At 34.6% G+C, this 16,398-nt stretch overlaps 1 protein-coding gene across 2 annotated transcripts in view; it reads left to right on the forward strand.

The window, feature by feature from the left end:
* Positions 1-16,398, forward strand: part of LOC107596624 (DEP domain-containing mTOR-interacting protein-like) — a 53,796-nt gene that overhangs the window by 14,141 nt on the left and 23,257 nt on the right. For both annotated transcript variants that reach the window (XR_001610385.1, XM_016287382.1), the window contains exons 5-7: positions 5,856-6,038; positions 8,885-9,022; positions 16,235-16,305. Coding sequence is in view for 1 of the 2 variants with exons in the window: in XM_016287382.1 (XP_016142868.1) it covers positions 5,856-6,038; positions 8,885-9,022; positions 16,235-16,305 (392 nt within the window). In the remaining variant the exon portion in view is untranslated. The remainder of the gene's footprint in view (positions 1-5,855; positions 6,039-8,884; positions 9,023-16,234; positions 16,306-16,398) is intronic.

Below are 16,398 nucleotides of genomic sequence, written 5' to 3' on the forward strand. Positions count from 1 at the left end.
TCTTTAAAAAACCCCCCCCCCCCCCCCCAAAAGGTCATAGTCATGTGGTCTGACCCCTGCAGACCCTCATGATTGTGTGTCAAATTCGATAGGACTTGTAAAAAAAAAATATATATATATATATATATATTTTTTTAGCTTTTTTCTGGCGTGCAACAAGAAAATAAGTAAATAAGCATTATAATTTTTTGTTTTGTTTTTGTTTTTTAAAGAAACTTAAAAAATAAAATGTCAAAAATGTTATATATATATTTTTAAATTATTAACTTATATAAATGGTTATATATAACAATTTATTGTTATTTGGTAATGTTTTTTAAAATTGTATTTTCTTTTGTGTGTGTGTGTGTAGGTCAATATAACTAAAAATCAGATAATTTAACTTTTTTTATAATAAGGCAAGATTAGATTTTAGGTTGAAAATAGTGTCACTTCCCAAAAACCGTCATGACATATATAAAACAATGCATTTTACCTTTTCTTTAAATAAACATTAAGATGCACTAATCGTGTATTAAAGGTGTAATTACATTTTTATTGCTTCTTACTTGATAGTTACACAACATGAGATTTTTATATTACATTAAATGAAACCTTTCTTGAAAAAAAAAAAGTTTGGGTAACTAAAATGCACTAAATCAAACTTTCATTTGGTCATTTAAATTGAACATAACTTTAAAGGCATGGACCTACTGATCCAAAGTCATTGATTGACATTGTTTTAGATGGCATTGTTCCTGAATTTAAGTTCATGGTTTGCTGCATGAACTTAAAGAGATGATCTGTTATCGTTTATGACAGATTATTAACAATGTTGATAACCAAACAGTTTCTACTCCCCATGGCCAACAACTGTTTGGATATCCACATTTTTCAAAATATCTTCTTCGGTGTTCATCAGAAGAAAAAAATTCATACAGGTTTAGAACGACATGAGGATGAGTAAATGATGACAGAATTTTCACTTTTGGTAAACTATCCCTTTAATACTGTTTATTTGATCATTGATTTGTAGTCTAATTGGCTCATCATGACATGCATCATCCTTTAATATATATATATATGCATTCAAGAAAATGTGCAGTATTACATTTATTTGTGTTATTAAATATGACAAGGGGTGATTGGTGGAGTCATGATTCAACAAGAGGAAAGACTCTTTGATGGTCAGCAACAGATGGACATACCTCTGACCAGGCAACAGCCAAACACAGCGTCACACACTAGAACACATCTACACAAATGGATTTACATGCATAAACAACAGCCTTATACACACACCCAATACAGACCTGTGCACACACACACAAATAGCGGCTACCACAGAACAGAGCTATACCCTTCAGTTTAGTCACACACACCCAACAGTCACATGCACAGCAGCACAATCAGAGCCCTGTTGAGTCTGATACAGAGTCTTTGTTTGACAGCACCTTTCCTGTCTGATTTCTGCTGACTTTGAGAAATCTGCCAAAGGCATCACAGACCGCCTTGTCTGACGTCTCCCTCTGCACAGAAATTTTTTTTTTACATTAAATTAAATTGAGACAAACTTTCAACACAATTAAGTTAAGCCTTAAAAAACAACAACAACAATAATAAAAAAAAAAACATTTAACCTTAAATCTAAATAGTTTGGCCTACTAGATGCAATGGATTTTTTTCCCCCCAAGTAATTAAATGCTTTTAATTTATACATAATGCATATAATGTAAAATATCATTACCCACTTTTTTATTTATAAATTTTTTTTAGTTTCCTTTTTTAATTTCCTTTTTTTTTCTTTCTTTTTTTTTGGCAACTGATACATATTTTCAGGTGTGCAACAAGAAATAATGACATTAATTTAATAGATAACATCAATTATTATTAAAAAAATGTCAATTGTTTTTATTAAATATGAACATTTTTAAATAAGTCACTGTTCACTAATTTATATAATTAGTTTACGCGAGAAAAGCACAGACCAAAACCTGCCAAATTAGCAATCAGTCCTTATTCCTAAACTCCTCAACAACATGCTTATTTCTCAGCTTAAATAAATGCACACTTGCCAAGATTCAGCAGTTTAATATTCTGAATCAGTGTCTCTTTCTCTATTATATTCATAGACGTGCAGATATGACCAAAACCACACCATTAATGAACAAAGGTTTTGCCCTGACTTGAATTTAGCTGACACATTTGGATAGTCAACACAAAGCAGATCATGACAGGGCATCCTGGGAAATCTGCTGTTTTAAACCAACAAATCAGTGAAAAAAACTCAAGATGATTTTTATTTTTTGCCTAGGGCGGTAGGGCAAAGAATACGGTAGAGATGAAAGGAGGAAAGAAAAGTAGGCTTTCAGCCTTTCTTGCTATTTTGTCACTTCTGGCCCCTCTCAGCCTCTAGCTGTTAGCAGAGAGAGGCCCCCTGACATGAAGTTGCATAACTGGAAGTGTTGAGCTTGACTGTGAATTGCACTGCACTGTGTCGAGAGGCATGTGTAAATCTGTTGTCAGTGTTTCACAGCCAGTGAAAGTTGCACTGCACAGTTGTACGATGAATGATGAAGCATGAAAAATTACACAAATGAACTCATTCCCCCTCTGTTAGGGTGGAGACGGCAGTGATCTCCACAACCAGAAAGCATGTTCTCTGCTTTTCCTGCATTTGCTTGTGGGTTGGATGTGGATGTATGTGCTCAGCTGTATGTGTGGGAGTTTTGTTCAGGAGGACACAGTGAGTGGAGAGTTTAGTTTAGTTTAACACCATTTTTAGCATGATTTGGGCTAAAGAAGCTACCTTTATGATACTATTTTAATCAGCTTTTAATGCTGAGTTATGTCCATTAAATAATCAATGTTCATTTAATTTTCATAGAAATTCTGACTGAAAAGACTGATCTATATATTTCACCCATTTCATCAGTGTTACAACAGTGCTTGTTCTGCTTCAGATTAACCCAATGTTGAAGGTTTTTTATTTTTCACATACATATTTGATCCTGGACCACAAAACCAGTCATAGGTAGCACGAGTATATTTGTAGCAATAGCCAACAATACATTGTATGGGTCAAAATTATCGATTTTTCTTTAATGCGAAAAATCATTAGTATATTAAGTAAAGATCATGTTCCATGAAGATATTTTGTAAATTTTCTACCATAAGTATATCAAAACTTAATTTTTGATTAGTAATGTGCATTACTGAGGACTTAATTTGGACAAATTTAAAGGCGATTTTCTCAATATTTAGATTTTTTGGCACCCTGAGATTCCAGATTTTGAAGTAGTTGTATCTCAGCCAAATATTGTCCTAACCTAACAAACTATACATTAATAGAAAGCTTATTTATTCAGAAAAATTGACCCTTATGACTGGTTTTGTGGTCCAGGGTCACATATTATATTTGATGAAGTGCAGTGAAATGGTTTTCCCTAGTTCGCACAGTGCACATCTGTTTCCAACATTAATAAAAGTCAGCATATTAGAATGATTTCTGAAGGAGATTAAATATACACTAACTCCACCCACCAACGTGTGATTGGGCTAGTCAACACTACAAAAGACTATTATCAAACAACAGCCAGTGGTGTACAGTAGGTGGTAAAGTGCGTGCCGTGGTCCTTTTGACACAATCGACCTGAGTTCGAATCCACCTTTTGCCGAACTTTATCACTTAGGAAAGGCATTTATTTCCAATAAAAATGAAGTAAATAATTGAAAAGTTAAAAATAAAGTATTGGGTAGGGTTAGGGTAGGCATAGGAAGGGGTTTATTGTCCCAATAAAGTGGCATCCATTTAATAATTTGAATTAAAATGATAATTTACACTCAATACTTATTGCATACTGTTTTATAATGTACAATACTGAGATACAGTTAATTGCCACTATTTGCAATAAGTAGAATAAATAGCAGAAAATCCTGTTATTTTAACATAGTGTAAATAGAATCTATAGCTATTTGCGCTTAGTGTAAATGGCATCTATCGCTAAGAAACTATGCTATTTTCACTTAGTGTTTTTAATTAAAATCTTTGAAAAACTGATCCTAAACTCTTGAACGGTAGGGTATATGTCATTTTTATTTTGCCTTTTGATATTTATTTGTCAATTTATATGTAATGTCATTTTTCATTTTATATTTTTCTGTACTTTTATATCTCTGTATGTGCCATAAAATTGCAAACTGTAGCCATGTTACATGAGTAAGCAGAAAAATGGACCAGACTTTTTGCATACAGGCAAAACATTTGTTTTGCTAGACTAGCCATGTAGTGATAGTCAGACAATGAGTTAGTGTTTAGCTCATTTAGCTCAGCTCTCTCCCACACACATTTATCTGCATTCCTCAGCACCACAAATTATATGCATCCACTATGCTTCACTGCCCATAACATATCCGATTGATTTTGCTTGTTTTAAAGGAATAGTTCACCCAAAAATGAACATTTTGTCCTCATTTACTCACCCTCATGTCGTTCCAAACCTGTATAAGTTTCTTTCTTATGCTGAACACAAAAGAAAATATTTTGAAGAATGCTGGTAATCAAACAGCTGATGGTCCCCATTGACTTTCATAGTAGGGAAAGAAATACTATGGAAATCAATGGGGACCATCAGCTGTTTGATTACCAGCATTCTTCAAAATATGTGACCCTGGACCACAAAACCAGTTATAAAGGTAAATTGTTTGAAACTGAGATTTATACACAATCTGAAAGCTGAATAAATAAGCTTTCCATTGATGTATGGTTTGTTAGGATAGGACAATATTTGTCCGAGATACAAAATCTGAAATCTGAGCGTGCAAAAAAATCAAAATACTGAGAAAATCACCTTTAAAGTTGTCCAAATGAAGTTCTTAGCAATGCATATTACTAATCAAAAATTAAGTTTTGATATATTTACGGTAGGAAATATACAAAATATCTTCATGGAACATGATCTTTACTTAATATCCTAATGATTTTTAGCATAAAAGAAAAATTTATAATTTTGACCCATACAATGTTTTTTTGGCTATTGCTAAAAATATACCCATGCGACTTAAGACTAATTTTGTGGTCCAGGGTCACATATCTTCTTGTATGTTTAACAAAAGAACGAAACTCGTACAGGTTGGGAACAACATGAGGGTGAGTAAATTATGACAAAATTTTCATTTTTGGGTGAACTATTCCTTTAAATCCTTTTTCCAGTTTTTTAGAAATCTCAATATTTTATTGAGTATTGATAGCATACTCGGTATTTAATATTGGTGAAAGGCAGTAAGTCATATTGAATTTTTCCCGCTGTATGTCTTTGAGATATTGAAATGGCAGAATAATAACACAGTGCTAAACATGGTAATAAAAATGGAAAGTTAAAGCTGTCATGTAAAACTAAATACTGTGTTTGAAACATGATGACTCATGGGATATTATGCAACAAGGGAGTTTAGGATTGCTCTCTATTGATTCTAAGATGGCGTGTGCACCTCTTACACAAACACACTCAATCTCGCATACTGCACTTAAGACTTGGTTAAACTTGGTTTTCTTGCTTCAAGCAAAAAAAATATATATGTAAATAAATAATAAAATAATAAGAAGGGATTTCAGCTTTTTCTGCTATTGTGCCACTTCTGCCTAATTAATGAAATGAAATATAAATATATATGTTTAATAAATATTATGTTTTTCTTCAATTAAAAAAAAAGCCTTGAAGGTGAAATCCAAAATATTAATATTGTGTTAAGTTTTGTATTTTTTTGTCTTTCACTTCTAGATTTTGGACCATTGTGGCTTGACTGGTCACGTCTTTAATCCCAGTAAACTGACATATGACCTCCTCTTGTTGTGCATTTCTTATTTTTCCCCCTAGTTTCTAATAAGCACCATTTTGTGGATGGCGGACTGCTTTACCAATTCAGGATGAATTTCCGGCGGCGACGGCGGCTGATGGAGCTTTTGAACGAGCGTTTTCGCAGCATACCGGAGAACCATGACAGCCCTTTCTGTCTGCGCAAGCAGGGCTCTGAGGCGGGAAACACCAGCTTCCTTTCAGGTTAGTCCACGATCATAAAGGAAATCTGCAGAATGCATGCACAACTGTGTTCATTACACCCAGTAGTTTGTGATATTGATTTTTAGGTTTAGGAGACACAGCTGTGGTCATTCACAGTGGCAGGTAGACAATGAACTTCTGGATGTGGTCTCATGCATTTTAATTTGCTGCTGATGCAGTGCACGGGTAGATAATGAAGATAGGACAACCAAAATCAATTTCAGCGTAATAAGGAAGTTGCTGAAAGGACAAATCTTGAGCACACATGTTGTGAAAGAGTGGAAAACATCGCATTCAGTTTGAAGTGTCATATTTGTGTACAAACATCTAATAAGCTAAAATTTGATTTTCTTTTGTCCGCTGATTTAAATAATGTTTACATTTTTTAAATTTAAAATATTTAACTGATTTATTGTATGATATGTAAGCATATAAGCAAATAAATCACAGTGAATTGCATATATCAATATTTCCTGACAAAATCCCCTAAATTAAGATTATTCATAGACAAATGCATTTTTATGTTATACTTTATTCTCAAATTATTAATGTTAACAACATCAACATTGCGTGACTGAGTATAGTGTGTGTAGATTTAAATTTCTGTACAGTCTAATATCTAATTGTCATACCATTCGAATTTCATACCAAGAAATTCTTTTAACCCAAAAGGCAAATTATGCTTCCTTCAAACTGGTTGTCTTTAAAATACAAATCTTGTGTAATCCCAGGCTTTCTGTAATCAGAAGCACATTTAAAATGGGAATATAATTCTGGATTACAATCCGCCATCAAAATGGTACATTTAATTATAGCTGCTGTGAGAAAAGGCTACAAACGATCAGCCACCTGCAGGATCCTCACATGCGATAGCCTAGTAGCCGGGAAAACTAATTTATGTTTACAGACGTGATGTAATGATGTAGCAGCATGCTCAAAATTCCCACGAAAGCCTACCTGTACCACTCAAATTAGAAAACATTATTATAAGCTAACCTATGTGAATTGGGCTAAAGTAAGGTCATAGTTTTGAACACTGGATGGTTATGTATTTGCTCAAATATTGCTTTCGGATCATTTTTAACCAAAAAAAGTTATGGACTGCAGCTTTAACTTTTGTTTAGATTTACAAAATTTAGATTCATGCTAGTATTATACTATTGGGATTGGGCCTCTCTGGTTCCTCTTCTCAGAGCTGAATAAAATATGAACTGTCATTTTTCATGCGCCTGTGGTGTGTGTATTATATGTATGGTGTGCCTTTGTTTAAACATATGCAAGTGTGTAAATTCAAGTTTCATAACTGCCAGTCAGGTTGATTAGCACACAACACTTTTTCTTTTTTTATCGCATGTTTTGATGGCAATATAATCAGTGTTTTTTTTTTTCTGACAACAGTGCAATTTGTTTATTAATTATTTGCTATTATTTATAATTTCACAATGATATTACTCAAAATAAATAAAATAATCAAAAAAACAATGATGAATAAAAATATGATGGAATTATTTATTTATTTATTTTCTTATTTATATTTATTTATTTAATTATTTAGTTATATACTGAAATAAAAATGCATAATTATATGATAAAATGTTAAATAAAGCATTTTCAGTTGACCAGTGATTAGCCATTTGTTTAAGTAATGTTTAAAAGGACTTACATTTCTATGAATAAATAAACAAAGAATAAATAAACAAGAAATATGGCTTTTATCCGTTTGAAAGGTTGATTTATATACATTTTCATATATATTTTATAGACATTGTATATACATTTCATTTTATTCATATATTATTATGTAGTAACATTGATTTTTTTCATCACATTCTTGTTTTAAGTAGCATTCCAAGTTAATCAAATACTTTTTTTTAGTGCTGTCAAACAATTAATCGCGATTAATAAGAATAAGATTCACGAAAAATAAGATTTTGTTTACATAATATGTGTGTATACTGTGTATATTTATTATGCATATATAAATACAAACACATGCAAGTACATATTTAAGAAAAATATGTTATGTTTATATATTAAATATATTTATATATAATATAAAATATAAGAATATAAATATATAAATGTATATACATGTAAATATTTTCAAAATATATACTGCATGTGTGTGTATTTATATATATATAATAAATATACACAGTACACATACATATATTATGTAAACAAAAACTTTTATTTTGGATGCGATTAATCACGATTAATCGTTTGGCAGGACTAATTTTTTTAATTATAAAAATGTGAAGAGTGGTATTGTTAGCATTTATCTATAATTAGCTCTATACACTCTCAGAAAAAAAGGTACAAAGTCTGTTGCTGTGGCAGTACCTTCTCAAAAAGTACATTTTTGTACCTTTTAGGTATAAATATGTACACTTTAGGTACTTATATGTGCCTTTAAAACACCAATATGGACCCTTCAGGTACAAAGATGTACCTTTTGAATAGGTACCATCTCAGTGACAGCTTTTGAACCTTTTTTTCTGAGCGTGTATATAGCTAGAAGTCTAATGTATGTCTATTTTGATAGCTAGCTAAACGTGTGTGTGTTCGTGCGTGATGCTGTTTGCCATACAATACATTTATGTTAAAAGGAGAACACTAACAGATGTTAGGCATCTGAACTGTTATTTCAGTTAGTAAATGCACACAAAACGGATGTTGACATACCATAACACTATCACCACTGCACAAGCACTATTGGAATGATGTTTTGAGCTGGCAGAAGTGTTGTGTGTGTATTTTAACTGAATTCTATTCTCTCTCTCACTTCCTCTTATACAGACTCTATCTAACCTTATTTCTGCCTTTCTCAATCTCCTTCCCCTCAGTAAGCCCCACTAAAGAGATAAAGGTGGTGTCAGCAGTACGGCGGAGCAGTATGAGCAGTAGTTGTGGCAGCAGCGGTTATTATAGCAGCAGCCCCACACTCAGCAGCAGCCCCCCTGTGCTCTGCAACCCAAAGTCTGGTAAGAAAAGCCCCCTTCTGTGCTCAAACATCCCACATACATCAACTAATTTGGGCATTTCAGCATAAAAAATTACACGCGTCATCTTTAAGGTCATCAGGTCAGTTTTGATGTCTTGTTGTCTTTACATTTCTCAACCTTCACGTTTACATTAGCAAACCAGTTAGCGTTAGCTTTAGCACTTATTTTTACACCATCTCTGCTCTCTTTTTATGGTTAAATAAAATGGGCTGGCTTTTTATAGCACCAAAACACTGTGCATTTCACAAGCCGCAGACGACTTACTGAGATTCTGTAAACCATATGCTGCTCTTTGTGGACTTTTAGGTTTTTGAAAATCTAAGGATGCTAAGAGTTTTGCTTGTGGTGTGTTTAGGGTTGCCAACCGTCCCGTATTAGCCGGGACGTCCTGTATTTTGGGCCTAATTTATTTGTCCCGTTTTTTGACTGCTACGCTGATCTAACCACTGACTGATACAACAGCAGCAGTGCTGATCACTTGAGAATGATCACCGATACCTGTCATCATCCAATCACAGCCCCCCTCACGCAGTATACGTTAACGGTTAAGTAAATCAGAAATCGTGAACATAACTGTTCTAGGAATGGAAGTAAGGAAGGCTGCGCAATTCTCTGCCGGCTTGTCGCTCCCGCCTCACAGCAAGCGGCGCTCGCGCTGACGCCAATTGCGTACGTGTTTTCACTTTAGTAAATCAGTTTTGGTGAATACAAACAACGTGATTATTTTTCACGAGTCTCAACATCCCGCCGTGCAAGAGATGTGACCAGTAAGGGAAGTCGTCTTTCACTATTGTAATGTTGTTAAATAGAGAAAAACATTTTATATTTAAGTTACTAATAGCATAATTCTTAACCTTGGACCTTATTCTTGAAACACAAAATGACTAATAAAAAGGTGTCAAGCACCAATAATAGCAGCCCATATTAAATCTATAAGCTGTCTTTAATTGAAAAATACACATTTTCATGCATACTATATGTGTGTGTGTGTGTACACGGTCAATCGCACGGTCACAAAATGTACTCCACTTGATAGATTGCACAAACAGAAGAGGTTGGACAATCTAAAATCTAAATCATTATTCTTTGTTATACTATGGAGCTGTTGAAAACTTGAATCTGATTGGTTGACGAACATTCTAAGGTGTGCAATTATTTTTAGGGAAATGCACGGCTAAAGTAGTTCCAGGCAGGTCTTGACCGCATTACATGTCTATATCAATTCGTCAAATGATTTCAGTTATTTAAAGGTCTACAAGAATCTGCAACCGCAAAAGAACCAAAACCCACAACGATACTGGCCAAGCAAATAAATATAGAGGATAAAAATGACAAATTATTTCCATGTTTTTGCCACAGAATTACATTTTATTATGTACGGAAAGCACATACTCTCTTTCTCCCGCTCTGACTCCTATACAAACGTACACACATACAGTACAGACACACAATCAAACAGAAACATGTTGTCAGTGCTGCTCTGACGATTTCATCAGTAAAATAGATATGATCTTAAAAACTACAGAACGTTTCTCACTAGAAACAGATTGCTATTAGTAGAGACGCTGCTGCACTGTTGAAAGAGACACAAACTCACAGAAGTAATTCACACACACTTAATCTCTCTTTCTCTCTCTCTCTCTCTCTCTCTCTCTCTCTCTCTCTCTCTCATAACTTCATTAACCCTAAAAGGGGTGACATATCCTGGGGGATACAAACATTTGAGGAGAAGCAGTGAAAAAGTGTAGGTCTTATTTCTTGGTTTCATTTTGAAAGGGTATTTGTTGTGAATATTTAGATGAGGTGACTTTGTTTCTTCATTCTTTATTTAGCTCACAGGCAGTATTTAAAACGGCATTGCCGCCTGTAATGGGAAATCTACTCACCCTCTGATAAAAGTTGATCTATTTACACATGTTGGAGGGGACCTACCTGTTTAAAAAGCTGTTGTTCAGCATTAGCCTATTAGGTTTAAATTGAAATTGTATTAATTAAATGCTTACATTTTTTGTAATCTGTCTCTAAATGTTTGTATCTCGGGATACGTCGCCCTTTTAGGGGTATAAATCAAGATATAAAAACATATAGTGATTTTGTGTCTTGTGTTTTGGAAAATCTAATCTTTTTGTAATTTTAACAAAACATATCGTTGGAAAGGTTTCACAGTCAAGGTTCCATATTTGGTGACTGTTTTGTAATATAAGTGATATTGTGACAGAAATTGATTGATTTGTGACAAAAAACTCACAAGAACCACAATTTTTGTGATATCAACTTCAAATTTGGAACATAACTTGGTTAGACATATGGCTTTGATTTTATAGCTATTTTAGAGTGCAACACATTTGATAAAATATTTATTTTATATAAAATAAAAAAAATTGTAGACTACGTTATCTTTATTGTAAACTTCTATAACTTTTTTTTACTTTCTTTTTTTTTTTTTTCATTTTTTTTTTTTCATCATTATTTATGATTTTGCCCTTTTTAGGGTTAATAGCTGTATTAGTCTGCTATCAATGGCTGAAGCCTAAAATGATGTTGTGGATATAGCAACAGAGGCACAGGATGAGATGCGTAAGAAATTAAGTCAAGTCAAGTCAAGTCTGCTTTATTGTCAATTCTTCCACATGTACAGCACATACACACAGAGAATTGAAATTGCGTTACTCTCAGACCCTTGGGTGCATACAGATAACATAAATACAGATTAAATACAAAATACAACTATACAAAATACAAAATACAACTATACAAATATACAAATAAGGTAAAATGTAAAAAAATATATATAAAGCACAAGGCATATGGAGGATAGAGTGCAAACCAGTAAAGTAAACAACAGTGCAGATATAGTGATGTAGTGCAAAAAAATGATTTGTAGTGCAAAAGAGCTTATTTCAGACTGATTAAAGTGACAGTGTGTGTGTGTATTTGGGAGGGGGGAGTGGGAGAGTCCATCAGAGGGTCAGAGTTCAGTGGTGCGTGGGGCAAAAGAGGGGAGGGGGGGCAAGGTCGGGAGGGAGTTCAGCTTCCTGACAGCCTGATGGATGAAGCTGTCCTTCAGTCTGCTGGTCCTGGCCTGGAGACTCCACAGTCTCCTCCCTGATGGCAGCAGACTGAAGAAGCTGTGTGTCGGGTGGGTGGGATCACCTGCAATGCAGAGGGCTTTGCGGGTGAGACGGGTGTTGTAGATGTCCTGAAGGGAGGGGAGAGTGGCACCAACGATCTTCTCAGCTGCTCTCAGGCGCCATACCACACAGTGATGCAGCTGGTCAGGATGCTCTCGATGGTGCCTCTGTAGAAGGTGCACATGATGGGGGCCGGGGCTCTGGCTCTTCTCAGTTTGCGGAGGAAGTAGAGACGCTGCTGTGCTTTCTTGGCCAGTGCTGCGGTGTTGTCAGTCCAGGAGAGATCCTCTGTGATGTGCACACCCAGGAACTTGGTGCTGCTCACCCTCTCCACAGTCAAACCCTTGACGATCAGAGGAGCATGCTGAGTGTGCACTCTCCTGAAGTCAACAACAATCTCCTTCGTCTTCTCCACATTCAGAGAGAGATTGTTGTCACTGCACCACCCGGCCAGGCGGCTCACCTCGCTCATCCAATCCTACACGCAAGAGCGTTTTAAGGACAAAAACCTGACGAATGGTTTGAAATACATTATCTGAATAATGTCTTTAGATGTTGTAACAGTAGTATAAGCATAATAATTTACTCTGGTCCATTTAATTATTAGTCGTGGCCACATTACCACCTCTGGTGTGCATTATTTTCTAATAATTCAAGGGTCCATGGTCAGTTACTCCATAATGTTTCCCTCCACCAAAGCTCCAAAATGTACTATCAAAGTGGTATGGGGTTCAATTATGGTACAACAATACCATTTGACACAAAACATGAGTGTGTCGATTGTATGGCTTCAGTAGGCTTCTATATATAATATTTGTAATAGAAAATTTCTCCTTTTGTGCTCATCAAGATAAAAAGTCTTACAGCTTAAGAACGAGTAAATGATGACAGACTTTCCAGTTTTGGATGAGCAATCCCTTTATCTCACATTATATTCAAGCTGCTCTCAGGATGAGTGAATGCGTTAATCTTGATTACTTGATGATGCTGTCTATCACCACCCAGTGTCTAATAACAAATAAATCTAAGAAAAATCTATCAGAACAGATTGTAACATGCATTTTCTCTTTACCCTTATTTTACTATATCTCAATCTGTTTTATCCAGCTGTAGCTCCCTTCTGAGTGAGTGTTTGTGTGTGGAGTAGTAAACTCTCTGACCCATAAAAACTCTCAGGCTGAGAACTTTGAACAGTTAGTAGTACATGAGTAGTGTGTGTGTGTGTGTGTGTGTGTGTGCATGTTTATGTGGTTTATGAGGACACACATTTGTATAATAACATGGGTATGACATAGGTATTACAACGAGAAGGTGATTTATGAGGACATTTTCAGTGTCCCCGTAATTCAAAAGGCTTATAAATAATTCAGAATGAGTTTTTTTGAAAATCTAAAAATGCAGAAAGTTTCCTGTAAGGGGTAGGTTTAGGGGTAGGGTTGGTGTAGGGCAATAGAATATACGGTTTGTACAGTATAAAAACCATTACGCCTATGGAGAGTCCCCATAAACCATAAAAACAAACCTGTGTGTGTGTGTGAGTCTGGCAAGAACACATCGTCCCCTTCAGGACAGGCAAGGAGCACAGCCAGCAGGCAGAGAGACAGAAGAACATTTTATACACACACAAACCCAGCGCTCTCCTCCTCCACCACCAAATTAGAACATTGGCCTCCATGGCGATCCAAGGCGAGCCTGAAGCATGCCTGCAATGAAGCATTCCACACCTACCACATGACTCAGCTTTCACTTTACCACAGCACAGCTCCCGCTCCGCTACAGTGAGGCCCACCGTTAAAACCAGACCTGTTTTTTGTCCAACAGCAACGCAGATACAAAATGCAATCTGTCATCAGAGCATTTAACGTTATAACATGTTGTACATTTTGAATTTATGAGGAAAATAGGCTGCTTTTACAGATGTTGTGCCTTAATGCTTGTGTGTTTTACACAAAACACCGGTGTGTAAGGAGACGAGAATGTTCTGGGTTTGGCAGGGCTGTTGCATGCCTCTGATTGGTCAATTTGCTCATCCAATCCTGGGATTACTGAGCTCTCCTCCCAAAATTGGATGAGAACAAAATGGAAAAATGAATAAAGAGAGAAACAGTGAGGCCTGATACATCTACTTATGCACTTTTTGTTGGTATCTCTTTCTCTCTCTCTGTCTCTCTCACACACACACACATAATCCTTTTTCCCTGCATTAAAAAGGATGTGGCATTGTGTGTGGAAGGTTTCAGGCATGTACAGAATGACTTTGAAAGGGAAATGGACAGTTCATAGTTAAGAAAATACATGGCCTTGTGTTCCCTATATGCACACATACAGATAATATTATGAAACAATGAAGGGTGGTTCACTTTAAAACAAACACCTCACCTTAATATGAATGATATTAAGGTGAGTAAACAAGGACAGGTGTTAGTTTGCATGCTTTTAATTTTTTTCAGTGTTTAATTTTTTCAGTGTAAACACAAGAATACAAATGTGACCCTGGACCACAAAACCAGTCTTAAGTCGCTGGGGTATATTTGTAGCAATAGCCAAAAATACATTGTATGGGTCAAAATTATTGATTTTTTTTTTTTTAGGATATTAAGTAAAGATCATGTTCCATGAAGATATTTTGTAAATGTCCTAATGTAAATATATTAAAACATAATTTTTGATTCATAATATGCATTGCTAAGAACTTAATTTGGACAATAATATTTAAATTTTTTGCACCCTCAGACTCCAGATTTTCAAATAGTTGTATCTCGGCCAAATATTGTCCTATCATAACAATTATCCTAACTTATTTATTCAGCTTTCAGATGATGTATACATTTCGAAAAATTTACCCTTATGACTGGTTTTGTGGTCCAGGGTCACAAATATTGACAAATACACATCAAATAAGTAGTCTGTATCAAAGTTAACTTTAATTAAATGTTTTACTTTATTTTTTATATTGTTACAGTTTCATTATTCATTCTACTTTCTAAGTGTATATTATTAATAATGATGATTTCATTTAGTTTTTAACAAAAAATATGTATATATATTTTTTCTTTTATAAAATTTAAAATTGTCCATGTACATACGATCAGTGATCAACATGCAAGTTTCTCCTTGCCATTGATACTAACTTGTTTACTGAGGATTGCAAAGCAGTATTTTAGAAATAAGGCAATAATTACATAATTATTTGATCACATATACAGTAATATTGTAAAATATTATTACAATTGAAAATAACTTTGTTTCTCTTTTAATAGAGTTTAAAATGTCATTTATTTCTTTTCAGTTTTATACATCTATCAGTAATTATCTAATAGTGGCTAAAAAAAGACATGCTACAAATGAATGAATACAAAGTAAATATTTTCCAGATAATATTCGTATGGCAAGATCTGCTTAAAGATTCTTCAAAAACAGGAGAAAATATTTGAGAGAATAACAGCATACAAGTTTGGAATGATATGTTTTTTAGAGAACTATTCGTTATAGACACTACCTTATTTGTTATTTGCAATGTCCTTGTTACTACTATAAATTGGGCTCTGATCAGCCAATCAGGGTCCAGTCAATAGCTGTGCAGTTGGATCTTGCTTTTGTGACTACGTGGTTCAGGGTTTGGCTCACTCATTACATTACCGATGAAGAGATCAGTCTGATTTGAACCTCGTGTCCTAAATTAGACCATTATCAACCTCATTATTTCATTAAACACAAACCTTCAGTGCTCCATTACAGCTTAATTACTCTCTCTCTCCATCTCCCTCTCTCCCTCTCTTTCTCTCTCTGAAGAAGCACATGTTGTTTTTTAAATGAGAGATTATGGACTGCAGTATTAAATTAAATTAAATTAAAATATAAATGAATAAATATATATTATAATATAATAGTATTACTGTATATAATGTGAGGAGTAAATTAATAAACCAGTAGTGAATCAAACTCAATGTTGTTGCAGTGAATAGATAAACATGATTATTTTATACCATGTGTTAAATAGTCACATGATTTACTGTTTAGAGTTCATGACTGAGGAACATTGTGTGTATATTATTTACAGTGCTGAAGAGACAAGTGAGCCCAGAGGAACTTCAGACTTCTGGTGGACCTTACATAAAGAAGACATTCACAGTAAGTCACTTTCACACACACACACACACACACACACACACACACACACACGTTTACCTCTTTATATAAATAGGCACATTCCATAGGCGAAAT

This window comes from Sinocyclocheilus grahami, unplaced genomic scaffold (genome assembly GCF_001515645.1).
Source record: "Sinocyclocheilus grahami isolate Dianchi unplaced genomic scaffold, SAMN03320097.WGS_v1.1 scaffold222.1, whole genome shotgun sequence".
Classification (NCBI taxonomy): Eukaryota; Metazoa; Chordata; class Actinopteri; order Cypriniformes; family Cyprinidae; genus Sinocyclocheilus; species Sinocyclocheilus grahami.